This window comes from Parambassis ranga, chromosome 7, assembly GCF_900634625.1.
Source record: "Parambassis ranga chromosome 7, fParRan2.1, whole genome shotgun sequence".
Classification (NCBI taxonomy): Eukaryota; Metazoa; Chordata; class Actinopteri; family Ambassidae; genus Parambassis; species Parambassis ranga.
The window spans coordinates 5,251,828-5,272,163 of record NC_041028.1 but is presented as its reverse complement, the minus strand read 5'-3'; the positions used below and the strand labels follow the sequence as shown (position 1 = coordinate 5,272,163).

Sequence of the window (20,336 nt, the reverse complement as noted above, 5' to 3'; positions counted from 1 at the left end):
TGTGTTGCTCAGCCCACATCTCTTAAAGATAACTCACTGGTTGCTCTTGACTTGCCATAACAGGAATGGGGCAGGGTTATTAACAATGACTGCAACCTACTTGAGGACTGGGGGCTTTACTTAAAACCTGTGCTTTCCAAGTCTAAAAAACAATGTCTGCCATGAAGCAGATCTCAGTGCTCTTCTTATTCAAGACACGAGGGACTGCTGAGAACTTTGTGATCTGCCAACAGCTGTCAGAGCTGCAAGATTTTCTGCCTGCAGATGACCAATGAGTAATTATTTGGCAGCAGATGCCCTGCTGAGATATAACACAACTTTGCAGGAAAAGTCTATTATACTGGAGCTAAATTGCCTGTTACAAAAAAGTCTGTTATTTATCTTTAAAATGTCAACATTCATACAGAAGATTAATTTCATGTGAACGATAACAAACAGCCCCGGCAGATAAATCCTGTTCAACATGTCAGACTTCCAGATGGTGCTGATGTTTTTCCCTTATAACGAGCACACTGACCTGGCCTGGTGATGGTATAAAGCCCAGAGCAGTGCCACCGTGGGCTCTTGAGGCCCCAGCTGAGGAGCTTCCGTCTAGACTCCACCCAGCTGTCTGCCAAGCTGCTGCACAACGTGAACAACTTGTGCCCTGTGGGGGCACGCTGCACTGACCATCTGCTGAAGAAAGCAGCGGAAGAAGAGTACTAACCCAATCCTGTAAAGTAGGAGAGTGAAAGGTGACCGCAAATACTGCTCACATGGATGAGAACAGTCACAGGCAGTACACAGAGGTTATTTTCATTGTAAATCAAGCAGATTATGTTTGGAATAATTGATGCTTATCACATCCTTCCAGAGCCAAAACTCACATTTTTTTATTTTTAAAATTTCTCTTAGGTCCAAGTTCTTATCTTTAAAATGACTGAAATTAAAACACACACACTCTCTCTCACACACACACACAGCAGAAGGAGTGGAGTTTTTGTTGCCACCTGGTGGTGAAGCTGCAGCACACCAGGCACAGAACATATTAGACAGCATGTATGTTGTAATGGTTACATAATCAGCCACTTTTGCTGCATGAGTGTGCTTCACTTTGACATGACAGTATCAACACATATGAGGCATGTGGTCTTATATTAGAGATGGTATTCACGTAAGGAAATAATGACCTTTTTATTTCTGATAAAAACTGAAGGCCAACAGCTACATGTTATTTTAGACTGTTGCATCATGTGTCACAGTTGTTTGTCATCCCGCATTAGTCTAATGCTAGAGGAGAACATATCTCTCTTCCCATTTGTGTCTACATTGTCTGGAGGGACTCACAGGAGCTGAGGTCTGACCCTCTGTGCTCAGTTATTTGATCTGTAAACATAAAATAAGATAAGTCCTTTATCAGTCATGCAAATTCTTAGTTTAAATGTCAGTATTCATTATTGTCAATGAAATGTATAATATTCATATTGTAATAGAAATGAACCTAATTATTACATAATACTCAACAATTATTGCTTTTTCTTTATACATTTTACTGCACTACATGTGCTGCATTTGACTTTACTTTTGCTTGTGACAGTTTCACAAAAACTAGTTCTCAATTTCTTTCAGCTCAACCTGTCAAACTGTTTTTACTTGAACCTTTGATTGGTGACTAAGGCTACGTTCAGACTGCAGGCTAAAGTGACCCAAATCCGATTATTTTTGCACAAATGTGACCTGTATCTGATATTGTCATGACAGCCTGAACAGCTCGATTCCGATTTTTTTATCTCCGACCCAGGCCACTTTCATATGTGGTCCTAAATCAGAAGGACACACCTAGGTTAGGTTAATTCAGAGCTCTAAATTGGCTGCACCTGTGAATGTTATTGGCTGTGTGTATTGCAGCGTTGGCCTTGCAAAGGACTGGTGACCCAAATACACATAGGCTCCAGCTCCTCTATGATACTGTACAGGACAAAGCACGTTAACAGAATCTTACCCCATGAACTATATTCGGTCTCAGATGTAGCCTAATCAAACAGTATACTAGCGAAGTGATGCATCCATTGATATTCAGCCAGGGGCCATTTCCTAAACCTTCAACCCTAACCTAATCATGGAGGAAGGAACCACTAGATGGAGTTATCGTGCACTGTGAATGGAGGACGTTAAGAATCTGTTGATTTGATTTTGCCCAGCCTCTGTGGCTCGTCAAGATGCAGAAATAGAACAGATAAACATATATAGCAGAACTGCTGTAAATATAGTGGTTGACCGAAGGCTTTGCTCTTATTGTGTTACTTAACTTTTGATGACCTCAGGCCTGTAGTGGTTCTTCTGATTAAAAATAGCAAAAGATCTTTCCATGCATCTTGCTCTGGCCCCAACTCAATGGGCCATAAAACATAAACACTTAATCCCATATTTACTATACATTTGCACTAAACTGAGTCAAGTGGTGCTGCTCTGCAGAAACTGCATGCTGGATGTTTACACTAACACAAAATATAACTGTCCTCTTCTCTTTCCACCACTCGTCCCTCCCCTGCTGAATGATTGTTGTTCCACTGTGCTTGCCAATGGCTGTGCGGCGCACATAGGCATCAGCCAATGGTGGAATCCCTTGGTGGCGTGTCTGAACTGGATCCCCTGTGAGGTTACACCACGTTACCACTGCTACAGCAAACATCACACCCTGCCACAAACTCTTGCACATGTGTGGGATTTTACTATTAGAAGAGACGTGATGAAAGCTGATGCCAACTGTTTCTAGCAAAGTTATCAATACAGACAAACAAAATACAGTTTGTACAGTCTATTTGGCAAAAGAATTTAACTTAATTTTATTAAAATATCGAATAGACAACTTTCTCACCAAGTTCACATAAAACCTCCTGAAAGTGACATAATAAAGAAATACAAATTAGTCTCCAAATCATTCTTAAATATTTAAGACAAGCGCCAAATGTCCAGCTCATGACAACTTACTGATGGTAAGGACCGATAAGAACGTGTGGGTGTTTACAAACCAGTTTACTCAGAGGTATGAAACCACTGCTGAAACATAACCATTGCTTTTGCTCAAATGTGCAGCTTTCCATCATCGCTCACGCTTGCTGTCTCACACGCTATAATTCATCCAAAATGACCCAAAAAAATTAAAGACAATTAAAAGTCAACAACAACAAAAAAGGCAAAACATTTTCCCATGTCTACTCCATCATCATTTAAGACAATGCAAAGAATGAACTACTACTGTGCAACTAAATGGACTACATCCAACTGCTTTGTGACAACAGGAGCTGAAGTTGTGCAGGATCTTAGTCCAGGCTTTGTTTCCTCTTAAGGCAAGTAAGCTTGAAAAAGTCCTCTTCATCAGAAACCCTGATAGAAGGGCTGTGCTTCAAATCACAGAACCCAAATTCAAGAGACTCACTGTGTCTCTCGAGCTTCCTTCAATGTCCATTCATTGTTGTCTTAGGTAGATGTGCGTGCATATATTTACAACATATATCAAATACAATGCCAACTTGAAGCCTCTGCATATTCCTTAATACGCTCGGTGCAAAGGCATTGTCTTTGATGTATCTTATGCCCAACTCTTCCTTTGTATATCCGACATCACTTCATCCCTTCCATTTTCAGGTGCCCTTCTTTCTGCACATCCCTCTCTCCTCTTTTTCCTTACATGTTATTGATTAGCATGTATGATTGCATGTATATCTGTTGGTTTATATGAGTGTCCATATGTAGAGTGCTGGGCATACCAAGTGTTTGGACTAATTTGTATTTTTACGGACAGTGATTGTAAGGAGAAGATGAGAGGCAGCAGTGCTGTCTGCACCTCTAAAACACAGGCAGTCTGGTGGAGGTCAGAGTACAGGCATTGATATCCTCAGTGTGGGAGGCTCTGTGCAGGGACGGTTCTGAGGCACTGCGGTTTATCTTAGGGAGGGCATGCTGGAGAAGTTCAATGGAGGACAAGATCTGAAAATTCACAAAAAGTAGACCAGTACAGATAAAGGTAAGTGACAGTTTAACTTGTAATGATTGATGGTTAGCCCTAAGTCTTGAAAAGCAGCGAGGACTACAAACAAAAGAGCCAATAAACAGCCAAACACAGGAGCTCCTGGTCAAACTCCTGTGATCTGTGTGGTTTAATATAAGGTTTTAAATCAATGGAGCCTAAATGTTTTAACATGAGTGTACATCAAAATAACAGCAAGGTAAAGTGGTGAAACTTAAAATGGCAGTTTTGGGGTGGGTGTTATATAGATGACTACAGTAGGGTTTGCTGCTGACCCTTCTCCAATTTATTGCTTAGCTTCTGTGCTGGTGTTCCTGCCTGCTTCTCCAAAATGAAGGCACACAAACAACGCTTCAGGGAAACTCAACAGCTACTTCAAATGAAACACTATTATTTAAGCTGTTCACCTGCGGAAAGAGCGGCCTCTCATCCTTTGACTTCTTGATGCAGTCAGCCACCAACCTTTTCATGGCTTTGGGGCAGCTTTTGTAGAGCTTACTAAGGTCTGGGGACAAGTAGCCTCTTCCCACCATGAAGATAATCTTAAAGGAGAAAATCACAAACAGAGAGGGATGAGACAAAGGTGAACATACTGTTGAGTGTAACTACTGATTAAAGCTGGTTCAACTGTAGGAAAGACACCTCATCAATCCCAAATTACAGATACTTTATAAATATGGTCAGCAGGTCTAAGGTGACAGACATCTAATACACTGGAGCTATTGTAAAAGCATGAGTGCATGATGCTGCAGAGATAAATGATGATAGGAGTACTCTATGTGCTTGCCAGATCAGCTGAGTACAAAGTCATTTTACAGTATAGAGGAGAATAAGGTAAGACACTAGATCTTGATTATTAATACAAGAACTTTGGTCTGAATTTGAACATTGACACATGTGATTCAGGCCAGGTTGAGGACAAAAAAAATTAGAAACACACACCTATATGCACAACCATGCACCCCCTTTCTTACACACATACAGGGTTGTGTTACGGGGTCTAAAATTAGGCTCTATGGCGCCCGCCTCTGTTCCGCGGTGGGCCTTAGGCCAGCATCACAACCCCCTTCAGACAGCGACATAGTGTTTTGCAGCCTGGCGCTGGAACCCCAGCAAGGACTACAGCTTAGATGCATGTTAGTGGCAAAAAGTGACCACTATTAAGTATGCTGGTCTACCCTCAGCAAGTGGAACACAAATTTGATCTATTACTACACCTGGTCTATAGTATGAGACATACAGCTGAGTTTACCTGATCTCTGTTTGCAATCTGGGAGTAAGGGAGCTCTCCCGTCATGAGCTCAAAGAGAACAATTCCATAGGAATAGACATCAGACTGGAAACTGTAGGGATTGTTATCCTGCATCCGGATAACTTCAGGAGCCTGTTGAAATGGAACAAAAAATTAGCAAAATACAGAACATTGTCCAATTTACTTTTTAGGTGTGTATAGTTTTTAACAGTTTTACGTAGCTCTCAGTAGAATCATGTCTGAGTGGCAGTGCCAGCGTATTTAACCACTTTAATACATCTAAGTGATGAAGAGAAACCAAAGGTTTGGAAGTGCAGCTCATTTGTGGGACACTGCTATGTTACTAACCATCCAAAGAATGGACCCTGAAGGCTGCTCCACTTGATGTGATCCACTCCACCTGGCTTTCACTGTAGCAAGACCAAAGTCCCCAATTTTCACTGTTAGCCCTTCATGTAGGAAGATATCCGCACTGCTGTCAAGGTATCAAAACTGAAAATGGTCTTAAATGCAGTCTTAAGTTGCATTGAATGCCTGTCATCTTACAACAGACCATGGAAAGGATACTGTTGGACTTCATGTCCCGATGGATGATGTTCTTTGCATGCAGATAGCTTAAAAAAAGAAAAAAAGAAAAATGTTAGACGATGGTTGGTTGTTATCAGAGAAACTCCATTCATATGCAACTTACTCCATGCCCTGAGCTGTCTGCCTGGCAATGTCTATGCGTTGGATCATCTTAAAATTTGTCTCCAGGACATGAATGTGTTTGTAGAGGCTGCTGCCCTCACACCACTGGGTCACAATGGCCAAGTTGTCCTTCGTCATGTAGCCCATGAACAACAGGATGTTGACATGTCGTGTTTTCCTGTGACCAGATCCAGCGGGGGAAGAGCAAATCATTGTAAAGAAGACAAGATGACTGTTAGCAATGAAGATGATTCACAAAGATTCAACCATTTGTAAAAGTAACACGTTATTTCATACCTTAGGACTGCTACTTCATTTCTGAATGCCTGGAACTGCTCTGGTGTGGGGTCAGTCACCTTTAAAATCTTCACTGCCACATCACCTACAACAAAAATAACCCATGATTAGTTACCCTTGGCCCATAAAACTATATCATTGGAAAAGCAATGTGTCATACACAACAGTCATTTTCATTTCGCTCCTACCATGCCATTTTCCTTTGTATACAGTTCCAAAGGAGCCTGAGCCGATGCGGGAGTTCAGATAAACCTCACTGGCCTCGATCTCCCAGTAGTAACTAGAGTCTCGCTTGTCCCGGGGCCTCTGGATGAAGAAAAACCAAAGAGATAAGACTAAACACTGTTATCTTAAGCTAGTACGTGAAAGTATTTTCTGTGTACACTCAAACACACACAAAGACAAAACACAGAACTTACAATTTTATTTTTCTCCTGAGTGTTAAAGGATGGGACCCTCTCCCGCTGTGCAGGTGCAGGGGCTTTGGATTGGGACTGGGACCAGCCTGTAGGGCTCTGGTTGGGGGAACTTCCCGCTTGAGGAAGAGAATTTAGTAATTAAGGACGGAAGAAAGACTGGAACAATGTCAAAATCATTCAGTGTACACTAATAGGGACTCAAAATAACAAGTTCACAGAGAGGTGAAGGCCTGTCCTTTCTAGTCAATTTACAAAATAACTTTGCACGTAATTACCGAGTACTAATTTCTAATTTGAAAAATTGCTCACCAAACTACATCTCTTGCCTAACAGTATATCAGCAACATGGCCATCACTTAAACCATTAACCCAAAATGAGGGAAAAATCTAAAAGAGGTGAAAATCGCAACAAGTCTGGCCATGTTGAGACCTTGACTGTATGAAAGGAGAGTCAGTTGGTTCCAATAGAGTTGTCATGCAGGATCTACCAGACAGAAGAGTCAGGACTTAAGCTCACCCTCCAAAAGTCAGGGAGTCACCAGTGAAAAGTTATATATGACTACACCCACTGAAATCTTATGAATGCACAGGGCAAATGTGTGCTGAAACTGAAGAGGGAGGTGATGCAGCACAAACAAAAGTACATAACATGCAGGCACTTACCAGAGTCATGATCACGCATTGCATCCTGCAGAGACAAAAGAGCACAAACACGGTTTGGTTAGCTTGTTCAAACAGTACACCACATGCCGTGCTGTCACTCATGGCTTCACTGCATTACTAAGATGTGAATGCAGATAGCCTGTTTGCAAGGAACGACATTCAGACTGCACACAAACACTCTGCTTTCTAACCTTTTCTGGATTCTCAGGTGAGGCCTCAACAAAAGACTGGGAGAAGTGCACAATACCTACTTTCCTCTTCAGCCAGAATCTATGGCACCAGGAGCTGGGAGAGGTATTCAGGCAGTCTAGCTACTCCCCAGTAGGGTACAATACAACAGGCCAGTGAGGAGACAGGAAGGAAAGGGACACAGTAAAGGAAAGTGAGGAAACAACGACAAAAGTGATGCCTATGTTTCTACCTGGACAGAGTACAGAGGGAAACAGTCTACAAGGCATGAAAAACAAAATCACTGGTGGCAATAAAGCAGAAACTAGAACTGAAGAGGAAGTCAACTGATGCACATATTAAAATTTGCTCAGATAGGATGCAGGGGAATAAGAAGAACAGGTTCAGGCCTTTCCAGGCGGGTTACCTAGCACAGATAAGAGGTAGAATGAAGCAAGAAGAGAGTTGGAATGTCTGAGATGTACGTAGGAGGGCAAGATCACTCTCAGGCATGAGATATTTTAGGAGTGACTGCCTGAACCTACAGGAGTACCCAAGGGGCCCATATGGTGTGTAGTTACCTCGATCATGCTGCTGTCTACAGGCAGGGTAGTGCTAACCATGTGGACGTTGGGTGTGGAAGTGGAGCGCTGCCTCTGGGAGAGACCGCCGCTTGTGGGTGGGTAGGGCGTGGCGTAGTTGAAGGCATGAGGGGTGGAATATCGGTGGGCTGAGCTGTGTGGGTGAACAACAATCAAATATGATGACACCGAGCTTGACATTTAAAGATTTAGAAAGAACTAGGTGTTAATGTTTGTGCAGTTCAAGGGCTTTCTGGTCTCATTCTGTATCTGTCATTTTGTTCCACTTTCCTCATTCAAGTGTCATTTGTAGTATTTAGGTTGTTATATCAATTGATTGCTATCATACAACATAAATATGTAGCTCATGCTAGAAGGAGAATAAAAATAAAACAGAAATGTAACTTTGTGGGGAAGTAGTTCTTGGTTAATTTCATTATGAGCTTCCTCTTATATCAGAACAGGCTAACTGACACTGTAGAAGTATTTTGCCCTTGATATTTGCTAAGATCAGTATTGGCTCAGTTGAAGAGTACAAAGCTCAACAGCCAAATATGTAAATCTCCAAATAATCCACATGCTTCTCTGACTCGAGATCCTCACTAACAAGCACAACAACTTACTTTTACAAGTTTAAAGTTCCCAAAATATTGTGCTCATATATAATGCTTCCAACTTAGAATTTGGTCTTAGTAACTCTTCTGTTCAGTGTAATGTAGTGGTTATAATGAGGAACGTGGGACCCTATCCGAATGACATATATAAACAGAGATCATATTATATCACACTACAAACATGGACTGCGCTCCTTCGGAAGAACAATTACCCTCCCCCGTTTGGCAATGCAAAACTATGTTTCAAAAGAGAACGCTCGACATGGAACAACTCGACACTTTGTGAGCGCTAAATTGGCAGCTCAGAGAGCTTTTTAACCATTTTAAGTGCAACTGAAACAACAGACCCTTTTCACGCCTTGTTACATCAGCTTTTGGACTGTTAATCCCTCATAAAGCTAAGGACGTCATTAAAGACGATTTAATTAAGATTGTTAAGGCTCTTTGGAAACTAGAACATAACTTCAACTGTGCTGCAGATGAATAACACAAAATGATAATGGTCATGGCTACTTAAAACTGTCAGTGTACCTCAACCCTTATTTACAGTACAGTATTCTTATCCAACAGCTTGATATTATTATCCAATAGCTGAGCAAGTAGAGAAAAAAAAACACAAGGCATTTTCCAGTAGCTTTCTCTTTTATCAGCACTTCTCCCTACAATGTTAACAACAATAATCCTTCCATATTCCATGGACACTAAAGTAATTGACAACACTGAGTACACATATTGTTCATTCTACTGTGCCTATATATTCCTAGTTGAAGCCCTGTTGCTTTAAATGTAAATCAACTGCTCCTGTGCACACCCATGTCTAAAAGACGGCAGTGCCTTTTCTGCCACTACCATAGATACTTTTACAAAAACAAACCGAGTCTCAATGTGGCCAAAAATGAAAATACAGGAAATCTTTTGAGCCAGTCAGGGGCAGTGCTTATCCCTGTTGTGATATCACAAGCTGCTACAAACCTGAACGGTTCAATCTTTTTAACTAAAGAAGAAACATATTTTATCAGGGTGTACACACAATGAGAATATTTTGAAAAACAACAATAAACCGAATTTTGCATGTCTCCCAAAAATGTTTCACATTGAGTGAAACACAATGGTAGCCATGAAGTCACACTATTTCAGTTATCTACCATACAACTGTGGTGACAACCACATATAATGCTAATGTGGCAAGCAATTTTAAATGTTGTTTTTTTTTTGTAGCCTGGTCTCTGTGGATTTATAAAATAATCCGGGATTTAAAACAGTTGAAAAGGCCTTGTTAGATCTTGGGGATGTACACAACAGGAAGAATATTGCTTTTAGAATTTTAGCTTTTTTACATGACTTGGCAGAGCACAAAGAAAACTACAGTTTATCGCATTTTTTTTACTACAATGTCTCACCTTGGAAAGCGTGTTAGGGATTCTCTCATACGGCGGGATGTCAGTGGTGGCAGTGATGGTGCACCACTTTCACCAGGTGTAGGACACAATCTGAAGATAGAAAGTACGTGTGAACAGCTCATACTATGCAGTTCTGGGGAATGTGCGAGAGGTTTATCAAGTCACAGCTGAGTGATGTAGACTAGAGGTCGTGAAGTAAAACAGCTTTAACACCGATAAGGATCTTTAGAAATGATTATCATCAGTCCTTCTGCCTGCATGCAAAATCAAACCAATATGCCTCTATTCACAGTGCAAGTATGCAAAGCCATGCATATTAACTGGAACACACAGACACGTTTTTCATGGCCTTATTTTACATTATACTCTCATATACTTACAGCAGTTGTCGGATATTGCTCCAGTCCACACACATTGTGGGAACCTTGGTGCTACAATGCTCGTGGAATTTGTAGCCACACGTTTGGCAACGGAAACCATTTAACAGAAACTTCTGGCAAATATCACAGAATGCTAGTTTCAGGTATGTTTTCCTAACCTGAAAAAGACAGAAAACAACAGGTTTTTACTTCTTAAGGAGTGAGAGTTTTTTAACATTGAGGGTATCATAAAAGCTTCTAGTACTCACAAAATTATGGGTCGTTAAGGGAACGTGATCTAAAACCTCCACCAGCAGCTCTTCTCCAATCAATGAAGTCGAGTCAGTATTCCAATCCATTCGTAATTTTTTACTGGTAAAAAAAAAAAGAAGAAAGAAGCCACGTAGTAAAACATCTGCAGTAGTTAGGAGTGTGGTGTGCACAAGCTTTTACTGAGCTCACTTCTGTCCTTGAGGCAGCCTGAAGACAGCGCAGCACTGAGGCTGCAGACCTCGCACCTTCAGGGCTTTAATCAGGCAATTTTGTAGAGTCATGCCCGGCCGCACGTTTACCTGGAAGGAAAAATTAGGTCAAACGATTTTTACTTTCCATCTTTTCTACCAGTGCAGACACCTAGAATAACTTCTACCTCCAGTGGAAACCAACTCACCACAGTGCGCTGGTGGTTTGGGAGGTAGACACGGATAGTGCTGCTAGTCTTGGAGTCGGGCATCTTGCTGTCATCTGAGGAGCGGCGCTGGCAGGAAAAGCCCTGCATCATGGTAGGGGAAAGGCAGGGACCTTCAAACGGTGAGTCCTTCATTCCAAAGCCATTGCTCAGGGTCTTCCATGCTCCCTGAAGGTGCTCCATTAGTAAAGCCAAATCCTCTCAATAGTCTGAGGAAAAAAAATGTTACATTAGTTGTTTGTAAAGGTGAAATTAAAAAAGACCAGCCTGCCAATGTGCCATAATGGTTAGGCAGCACCGTTATGAAGGTATGAAGAAGCTGTTTTTTTTTTTTTAAACAAAGCAATTATATGATTCAAATAGTGAGAAAGTAAACAGAAGAGGGAAAACGTAGCAAAACAAAGTCAGATTTGTGCCGTGGCATCAACAGCTTGTGTGATATAACCTCTAAAATCTAACTAACCGGCATCTTAGTGCCACCCTTTTGGATTATGACGCGAAAAAGGCCACTTAAGTGGCAGGAAAAGGAAAAGTGTATGTGTTCGTTGCAGCCTGGGTTCAAACTCAAACTCAACTTAAGCACAACAAAGAGGTCAGTCCTTTCCTTTGTAAAACACAAGCAGCCGAGCAATGCAGACAAACTAATCCACTCAGACCTGGAGAATCTCAGGCCACCGCAGAGGTCAGTCGTGTTATTTACAGTATACGCTTTCAACAGGATCTTTTGTCTGCACGTTCAGACAACAATACGCTCCTAAAGGTCTGCAGTCTAGAACCTTACAGCGGCGGATTATAATATTTTACATACACAGGGCGTTTAAACAAACAACAACAACAAACAGAGACAAGAATAACTTGAAAATTCTGCTGTCCAAAGAAAGAAAATAGTTATTACAACTCAAGCTGGATGTACCCATCACACACAAATACACACCCTCTTCAGCTTTTGTTTCCAATACAAACCGCAGAGCAATACACATACACAGACGTTTTTCCTGAATTAAGGTTAGGCATGTACACTTTCACCCTGCGAAAATATCTCAAGTGTGCCTTACACAAAGGTCTGTTAGCACTGCAGAGATGATTTACTGCAGTTAGTGGTTTGCTGTCACAGCAGACATACTGATTTGTCAGTAGCACAGAGAAAGAAAATATGCAGGAACCTGGAAGCATTGTCCACCTTGCCCAGCTGCTGGGTCAAAACGCAAGCTGTGGTGCAACCAAAAAAAAAACACTTTTAAACACTGCTCAGATCTGTAGGTTTAATCAATCCAGCCGCATCTCTCATAAAAGTGACTGTTCACGGTCATAAATATAGATGAGCTCAATGTCAGCAGGTTAGCATTATTGTGAAAGTTAAACAAAGAGTTTAACGCTATCAATACGGGCTCGATTGAATTAAACATGCGTTTACAGAAAGACAACACGCTACGATCACTACCGTAAAGCGAGCCTCCAACTTCAGAAGCTATTAGTAGCTACGTGTGTTTTTTATGAGGCCTGGTAGATCCAGTTATAACAGTGATATTGCCCGAAGGCCCTCGGAAGGCGTTAAACTTCACTGACTGCACGGCTCCTTTCGCCCTCCATTCAATTCTCACTTGTCGAAACGATGCGTTTCTTGGTTATTAAAGGAGTTAGCCCTTTAGCAGTCGCGGTTAGCATTTCTAAACATGATTTCCAAGAGTAGCAACAATGCTAGGAGGCAGTAGCCCGTGCATGCTCACCAAGAGAAGTTAAAAAAGTTGTGCTCCGCCATAACTTCAGGAAAAAGTGGCGTCGGTGACATCATCATATTTGCAACGCATTCAAAGAAAAGAGGAAAAAGTAGAAGCTGGAGGAGACAACGACAAACGTAGCAAATAAACCTATATCACCAAAACGTTGCATTCGTGTAAGACGTGAAGGTCACAGGCAAGCCTGTTTTACGAAAATAAGAAGAGAAGTTTTATCCCTCGGTCGTGGTAAATGCGAAAAAGAAGGAAAAAAATCCGTCGGACCGTCAAAGTGACACGACGAAGGGGATATTCTGAAAAGTCCGTGAAGGCACTTTCAACTTGGAAAAAAAAACCTATGAGTTGTTGAGTAACGCGTCGCTTTTTGGATCAATATTTACGTTGTTCGGGAGAAGGTGAAGCAGTTTGAGTTGGTGTCGTGCGTCCGTCTGACGCCACTGATTGAAACAGGACCTTGCAGTCATAACAAGAGTTGCAACCATCACTCACACTGCGCAACTATAGCACACACTTAAGCCCTCCCACTTGGATGACACTGTTGGTTTTCCTCATTAAAAAAATCTACAGCTAATTTTTTAAAATACAATTATAGTTAATACGGTCAAATGTAACACATATATACACTTTAAAGTCTTTGAAAGTCGCCTCTGGCACAAGACCCCAATAAGTGCTGTATATATATATATATAAAACATTTGGATTTTTTTGCAGAGGTTATTAAGTATGATACTCTCAACTAAGTATTTAAATGCACATTTGTTTATATATATCCAATCCAATAAATCCAATCTCCTGACAGTTTTTGCACTATGATTCATTCTCATGCTCAATTTGCACAACAGCTGGTGCAGCACACATGCACATTTATGCACAGTTATATGTATATAGCTTCATTTACTTCCATAGTGTATATTTTGTGTACTTATTTGCATCTTTTTGCTCTTTTGCAAATTATTCTATTTTGACTTCTTAAAACCTTTATGGCATTCAGTGTGAGCAGCAAAGTAAGAATATTATTGTACAGGGAAACCAGTTTCTATACTGTGCATATGACAATAAACGCTTTGAATCTTTGAATCTTGACTCTTGAATAATAGTTACTTGGGGAATCTATGCAATACATCCAAGTGCGCCATCACCTGGAAACTTTGGGGTACTGCAACATTACAACCTGGAGTATTATTTTATAGGTCTTCCTTTAAATGTCACATTTTGCATAATATTAGGCGACTCACACAATACAGACTTGTGGCACAGCATGTGGATAACAATGATAAAAACCACAAACACAGCATATACAACACAGGAATGCATCCATGTACACTTTTGGATTTTAAAAACAGTTCCCAGCAGCCAAAACAACAGCATTCTCTTCCCCTGAAACATCGTCATTGTGAAACTGTAGCCTTTGCACTCACCATGTGTTCACCATCTCTCTAACATCCCGTTGTGTGGGTCCCCTGAGGTAGCCTTAATCACAGATGGCTCATAGGTTCTTTCAGCAAGCTGTAGTTGACACCATCTGAGAATAAAACAGCCTTATCAACTTCCCACTCAATATGTCCTGATAGTCTGATGTCCATAAAGCAGCAGCACACTGTTTCCAGAAATTAAAAAAATCAAAAATCCATGCTGTATTTCAGCTAAACAGAATCCAATCTATATATCTAGCTTCATTTAAAAATGACTTTTCTGCAAATGGCTTTTCTAGAGGTTCATTCAATATGACAAGTAACAGAAAGAGCAAATACTGTTTCTGTGAGGATGAGGGCAGGGCTTTGTCCTTGTGGAGCATTTTAAGGTACTCCACCCAACATGCCACAGCACCACTGTGTTTCAGTTCAGAGAGGGATATTTTACAACTCTTAATCAACACAAATGTATGCACCTAAAGTTGTTATAGTTTTATCTGCTTTGTATTAAAAGTTGTGAGCCCCACCGCAGACAGAAACTGTCATTTTACAGCTTCACACCCAAAGCCACCTTAAGACTGAGATGAATGCATCTTTCCCATTTATTGATCTGACGGAACACTCAGGCCAGTTAGCTGAGATGCTTGCAGCCCTCATGGATTGTGTCTCTCTTATCAGTCCTGGAGAAAGTACTGGAGCTTGGCACTTAAGTAGGCTACAATTACCCAGCAACATATATATTTAGGTAAAAGTGCTACATCAACAATCCACCTTAAATAAAAGTCTTAAGTAGTTACCTTTAAATTTACCCTAAAGTATTAAAAGTAAAAGTACTCACACAATGTGTTGCCTCTCAATATGTAGGTTATGCCATAAAGAATCCAGATATATCTACTCATAATACTAAATTTGAAATGTACCCAGGACAATTAGCCAAGTCTGTATAGAATAGACATTCACTATTTTAAATACACCACTGTGTATTTTAACTCATAAAACTTCCTGAGAGCAAACAAAGTATTCTTGCTTTATGATTAATGTTAATCAGACATTATTGGATGGACCTGTGTGCAGCGCAACACATTCACCTCCATGCAGAGTCTGAACTCATCAATACAGTCCAGAATGAATACAAAATATAAAGAGTAACTACAAACATTGTAGAAATGTAGTGGAGTAGAAATTACATATAATAGCTGAAAAATGTAATGGAGTAAAAGTATAGTACAGTATGCACAATTTTTTCCACTTGTCCACAAATGTACTTAAGTACAGTAAAGGAGTACAAATACTTACATTCCACCACTGCTCTCTAACAGTTCTTGTATTTAACTGTGTATTTGTGAGGTTTTTGATCATCTGCATAAAACTGCCTGGATTTCAGATGTGTTGTGTTTAAAGGAGATCTTAACCAGGTTTTTTAAAACCATTTACATGTGTAATGCACAATTAAGATACTCCAAAAATACTCCTCAAAAGTGCATATTAATGTAAAGTAGTTATCCATGAATAAACATAAGCATCATTTATAATAACAATAGTCACTTAAAAGCAATTCCCCCTAACCTGAACAGAATAGTTTTCTTTTATGCACTGTTTTAATGGGTCTCATGTATTAAATTGTCTTGTTTTCCAAAAAGAACACATTTGACATCATCAACATTAAGTTGTTGTCATGGTAAAAATGCGTCCAGTTGTGCTGTGAGTAATTAGCTCTTCACCCTCTTTCATCTTATTATTCTTCCGTACGTTTTTTGGCGCAGCGTATCTTCAGTATACATTGACCGATTTCAGCCGTTTAACTATCATTTAGTTGGTTTTAAACGTTTTAAATGAAGTGGGTAAATAAGGTCAGTCGATTAAGGGAAAGGGAACCTTCTGTGTCCACGATTGGCTGCTTTATAGAGGCGGTGTTCAGACCTTCTGGTGTCTGATTGGCTTTTTGCAGAGTATGTGGCCAATGACCGTGCAGGTTTTTACTGGATACTGTGAATGACAATTCAGGAACTCCTGCACACACCGCATGTAGCGCAAAGAAGGAGGCGTAAACACTGACATAGCTAGGTAGCCATCAAGGTAAGCAATAAAACAGCATTAAAATTAAATCATTTAGTCGATATTGTTCCTTTGTAAACGATGACAGTGTGGCACATTGAGTTGAAAGTACTGCGATTTAATGTTTTTTTTTAATCGTTGCGTGAGATTTGGTTGGAATAATGGAGCATCGGGTTTAAATAATGGAGCATCGGGGTTTTTAGTCTGGCCTGCTAACATTAGCTCGTCACAACGACTTTGCTGTATGCGCCCTGCGCGGGAAATTTTGTTTTTAACCTATATTCACGTCCTTGTCCGCTCAAAACAAGCTACAGTAGACAATTATCACTATTTGTGTCGGATCGAGACTTTCTTACTAGAGAAAGAAGATTGGTCGTCGAGTGAACCGTGCTTCTTGGTCGTGCTCGTGTGGTCGTGTGCTAGCATGTGCTAGCCAGCAGTAGCACGGGTGTCTCGCGAGTACGCAGTAAAATCAACGTGACTAGGCCAACGTTAGCGTAGCTTCAACCTTTGCCATTTGATTTTTGTTTTGTAGGCACAAAACAACACGTTGTATTGCGTTTTTGGTTTACATGCGACATTTTTCTATCCCATTCACGCTTTGAAATGAATCCAGTTATTTTTGATCCGGTTTAGACCTGGGTTGTAGTGTTTTTTTTTGCAGATGTTGAATCAACATAACACGATGCGACGTGCTGTCCTCTGAAGCTAGCTTCTAAGTTAGCATACAGTCCACGGCATGCTTTCGTGGTGATTTCTGTGGTAGTCAGCGTCGTGTAGCATTTCACGGGTTAGATCATTTGTTTATTTTACTCAACCCTATATCAGATTAACATAATTGTGCGGGGACGAACCTTGATGTGGGGACTGGATTGACATTTATATTGGTAAACACTATAAACCTGCAAGTTGAGGCAATTTAACTGACCGATACAATAATAATAAGCAACAAGTCGCACTTCTCAGCATTGATTTACACACAGATTTAAATCTAGGCACCACGTTTTTTGGGGGGTGGGGGTGGGGCTACTTAATGAGTGGCTTGATTACTCATTAACTCACATTGTTCCTTGGCTTGATATCTTCAGCTCTGTCAGCAAACAGAAGTGTGACCTATGGTGATCACAACATGATCCCACTGAGGAAGTTGTGTAAGTTAGCGTAGTAGCTAGTTGGTATGGTAGACTGTGCAGATGAAAACGTACCCCTTTTAGAATAGATCCACCTGGTAGTCATGGTAGACTTGCTCTTGCAGTACTCCCATGTGAGTTGCGCTGTAATGCCATTTGTTTTAGATATGCATCTTTAAATCCTTGTAATTTTAAGAACAGGAGATTTGTTCATGTGCAGAGGCATTTAATCATTTCCATTAATCCTTCATGACACATGACAGCTTGTTTTACATTGGTATAAACAAACACAACATTTGTTTGATTTTTTTTTTTTAAATATGTGCGAGTGGTACAAAACCTCATTATGTTAGTGTGCATGTAAGCAGTTAAGCCAGATTTAGCAATCGGTGACAAGAGTAATGTGATAATGCATTTAGGTTTCATCATCACTCTAAGCAGCTTAAATATTAAGAGATTTTTGCCTTAAACTGTTATTCACATCTACACACACTTGTTTTTAAACTTTCTTTTAAGTTCTCACCAAACCTTGGAAATCTGGGAGGGGCATGTCATGATAGACTACAGAAATGTCTGGAGATGTGCTTGAAATCCTTTTTTTTTAATATATTTTTTTCTGTTTCTTTTCAGGTAATGGAGATGAGCAGCAACAGTGATTGCTACGGATGTGGTCGTTCCGGGCATTTGGTCAAGCACTGCCCTAACCCCATCAGTGGGCGTGGACGTGGCAGGGGTCGGGGACGAGGCAAGGGTACTATATACTATCCAGGACACAACTGCTATATAGGATAATTTAAAAAAAAACTGTTAAGCTGTCACGTTTTGCCCTCTCTTTATGTTGTATTTGGGGTTAAAGGTTACAGATGAATTTTAGCACATCACTCCTAATGCTTATATGTACAATAATTCTAGGGGAGACACTTTGGGAGTTAAAACCATACATTTATAAAAACCAAACATTGTCTTTTCATCTTTGCATACCTGTCTGTCACTACAGAGCTGTTTTGTTACCGATGTGGAGACCAAGGACACATGGCCAGGGATTGCGACCAAACCGAGGATGGTATGTATTGCGCTTGTAGTTGGTTGTTGTGAAGTGCTATCCTCTATCACCAAGTTATTTTTGAAGTAATTTACAGAATGTATGTTTTTCCCTGTTTAGCTTGCTACAACTGCCACAGGAGTGGTCATATTTCCCGGGACTGCAAGGAGCCCAAAAAGGAGAGGGAGCAGCTCTGCTACACCTGCGGCAAAGCTGGCCACATGGCCCGTGACTGCGACCATGCTAACGAGCAGAAGTGCTACTCCTGTGGTGGGTTTGGCCACATCCAGAAACTTTGCGACAAGGTGAAATGTTACAGGTGAGGACATGTGATGTCTTGAGTTGTTTTTTGCAATAATACCTCTGCATTGGCCATAGAAGGAGGATCTAAATGACTTTTAGCACCTATCTATCATGCATATACATACAATCCATATCATGAAATCTTGTCAATTTAAACGTATGCACAAGCTTGCCAAGCTCAGTTTTTGTGCTCACTTTAGTTCTCATTTGTCTCTTACTGAACACCCTCTATCTCTCTCTCTCTGTTACAGGTGTGGTGAGATTGGCCACGTTGCCGTGCATTGCAGTAAAGCCAGCGAGACCAACTGCTACAATTGCGGAAAGGCTGGCCACCTGGCAAAAGAGTGCACCATTGAAGCCACCGCATAATTAGTGCCCTCTGTTGCCCCTCCTTTTTTTCAGATTGATGGTTGGTTGTATTATTTTCTCTGAATCCTCTTCACTGGCCAAAGGTTGGCTAACAGAGGCTAGTCCCAGGCCAGTGAGCCTCTCGACATGTAATACAATGAAAGGGGTGAAAAAATATCTTTCTGCATTCAATACAAAAATGTTTTAGTTTGGTAGCGGTGTTATGTATAATGCTTTGTTAAAGAACCCCCCTTTCCAAGCCACTGGTGATCAGAGATGAAAAAAATGGGACTAAACATATGGGAATCTATAGGACCTCTGAGCTTGTGGAAGTGAGTCTCAGTAAAATGAGACAAAAGAAGGGAGTAAATGGAAACCAAACTTCCATGTATGGTTATTTTGGTTTGTTTTAGTGGGATATGAGTTGGCCAAGAGAGTATGACATGGAAACATTTCATAACATGATGCATTTCTGCCCCACAAGCAGCTTAGTGGGCGATAACAAACTACATGTTCTATTGCTAAGATATAAACAATTTTGGCGGTATTAAAAGAAACATGCTCTTTTATAGAAATCTGTTTACAATTTAAATATCACTTGGTAGTCCAAGGTAGACTTTTCCTTTAAAAAAAAATGATGGCTTTGGAATTTTCTTTTTTTTACCTTGGCAAAATTTAACATCAAGAACAGACGTCAGAGCAGCAGAATTAGGAGTTATTTGGGAACGAAAAATGTTTTCACAGAAATCAAAATGTTATTTTTGTACAATATCACTTAGACTACTGTATAAATACCATTTGCTTGTACTCAGTTTTTAAGTCGGAAGGAAAGTGCAACTGAAGTCCTAGAAAATAGAAATGTAATTTTAAACTATCAATAAAGCTGGAGGAGCACGGGGAGGAAGTTTGTGTCCGATTTTCATTTCAACACACACACCACAGTTTGTAACGCTGTTTCTGTTCTGATGTCTTATGAAAGAATTTAAGACACTAGAGTTGTTACATAACAGGTTTAAATCTAAGAGTATTGTTTGTCTTCGGAGACATATTATCCAGATATTTGTGCATCTGTCCTGACATCCACAGCCCAACAACTCAGCTGCAGTTATGAGAATTTTTGCAATTGTTTTGATCTAATAAATAGATTCAGGCAAGTGCAGGGCATGAGGA

At 40.5% G+C, this 20,336-nt stretch overlaps 2 protein-coding genes across 7 annotated transcripts; one reads left to right on the top strand and one right to left on the bottom strand.

Moving 5' to 3' along the window:
* Window positions 1-2,998: 2,998 nt before the first annotated feature.
* On the bottom strand, window positions 2,999-14,410 carry raf1a (Raf-1 proto-oncogene, serine/threonine kinase a). Of its 5 annotated transcripts, XM_028408878.1 has the most exons (19): window positions 13,257-13,339; window positions 12,304-12,349; window positions 11,123-11,349; window positions 10,915-11,024; window positions 10,722-10,824; window positions 10,474-10,631; window positions 10,094-10,183; window positions 8,080-8,233; window positions 7,522-7,641; window positions 7,331-7,355; window positions 6,668-6,783; window positions 6,437-6,554; window positions 6,249-6,333; window positions 5,953-6,129; window positions 5,829-5,875; window positions 5,610-5,728; window positions 5,262-5,393; window positions 4,417-4,551; window positions 2,999-3,969 (listed from the first exon to the last, which is right to left on the bottom strand). In XM_028408878.1, exons 3-19 carry the CDS (start codon window positions 11,321-11,323, stop codon window positions 3,829-3,831), a joined length of 2,031 nt encoding a protein of 676 aa, XP_028264679.1. In that variant the 5' UTR covers window positions 11,324-11,349; window positions 12,304-12,349; window positions 13,257-13,339; the 3' UTR covers window positions 2,999-3,828. The 5 variants fall into 5 exon arrangements, with proteins under 5 accessions (XP_028264679.1, XP_028264680.1, XP_028264678.1 ...); XM_028408879.1 differs by lacking the exons at window positions 12,304-12,349; window positions 13,257-13,339 and adding an exon at window positions 14,295-14,410; XM_028408877.1 differs by lacking the exon at window positions 12,304-12,349 and having other exon boundaries at window positions 13,257-13,367.
* A 1,829-nt stretch (window positions 14,411-16,239) lies between these two features.
* Window positions 16,240-20,070, top strand: cnbpa (CCHC-type zinc finger, nucleic acid binding protein a). 2 transcript variants are annotated; one of them, XM_028408883.1, is made up of 5 exons: window positions 16,240-16,364; window positions 18,104-18,218; window positions 18,471-18,536; window positions 18,636-18,834; window positions 19,070-20,070. In XM_028408883.1, the coding sequence occupies exons 2-5, from the start codon at window positions 18,107-18,109 to the stop codon at window positions 19,185-19,187; spliced, it is 495 nt and encodes a 164-aa protein (XP_028264684.1). In that variant the 5' UTR covers window positions 16,240-16,364; window positions 18,104-18,106; the 3' UTR covers window positions 19,188-20,070. The 2 variants fall into 2 exon arrangements, with proteins under 2 accessions (XP_028264684.1, XP_028264682.1); XM_028408881.1 differs by having other exon boundaries at window positions 18,104-18,224.
* Window positions 20,071-20,336: the final 266 nt, after the last annotated feature.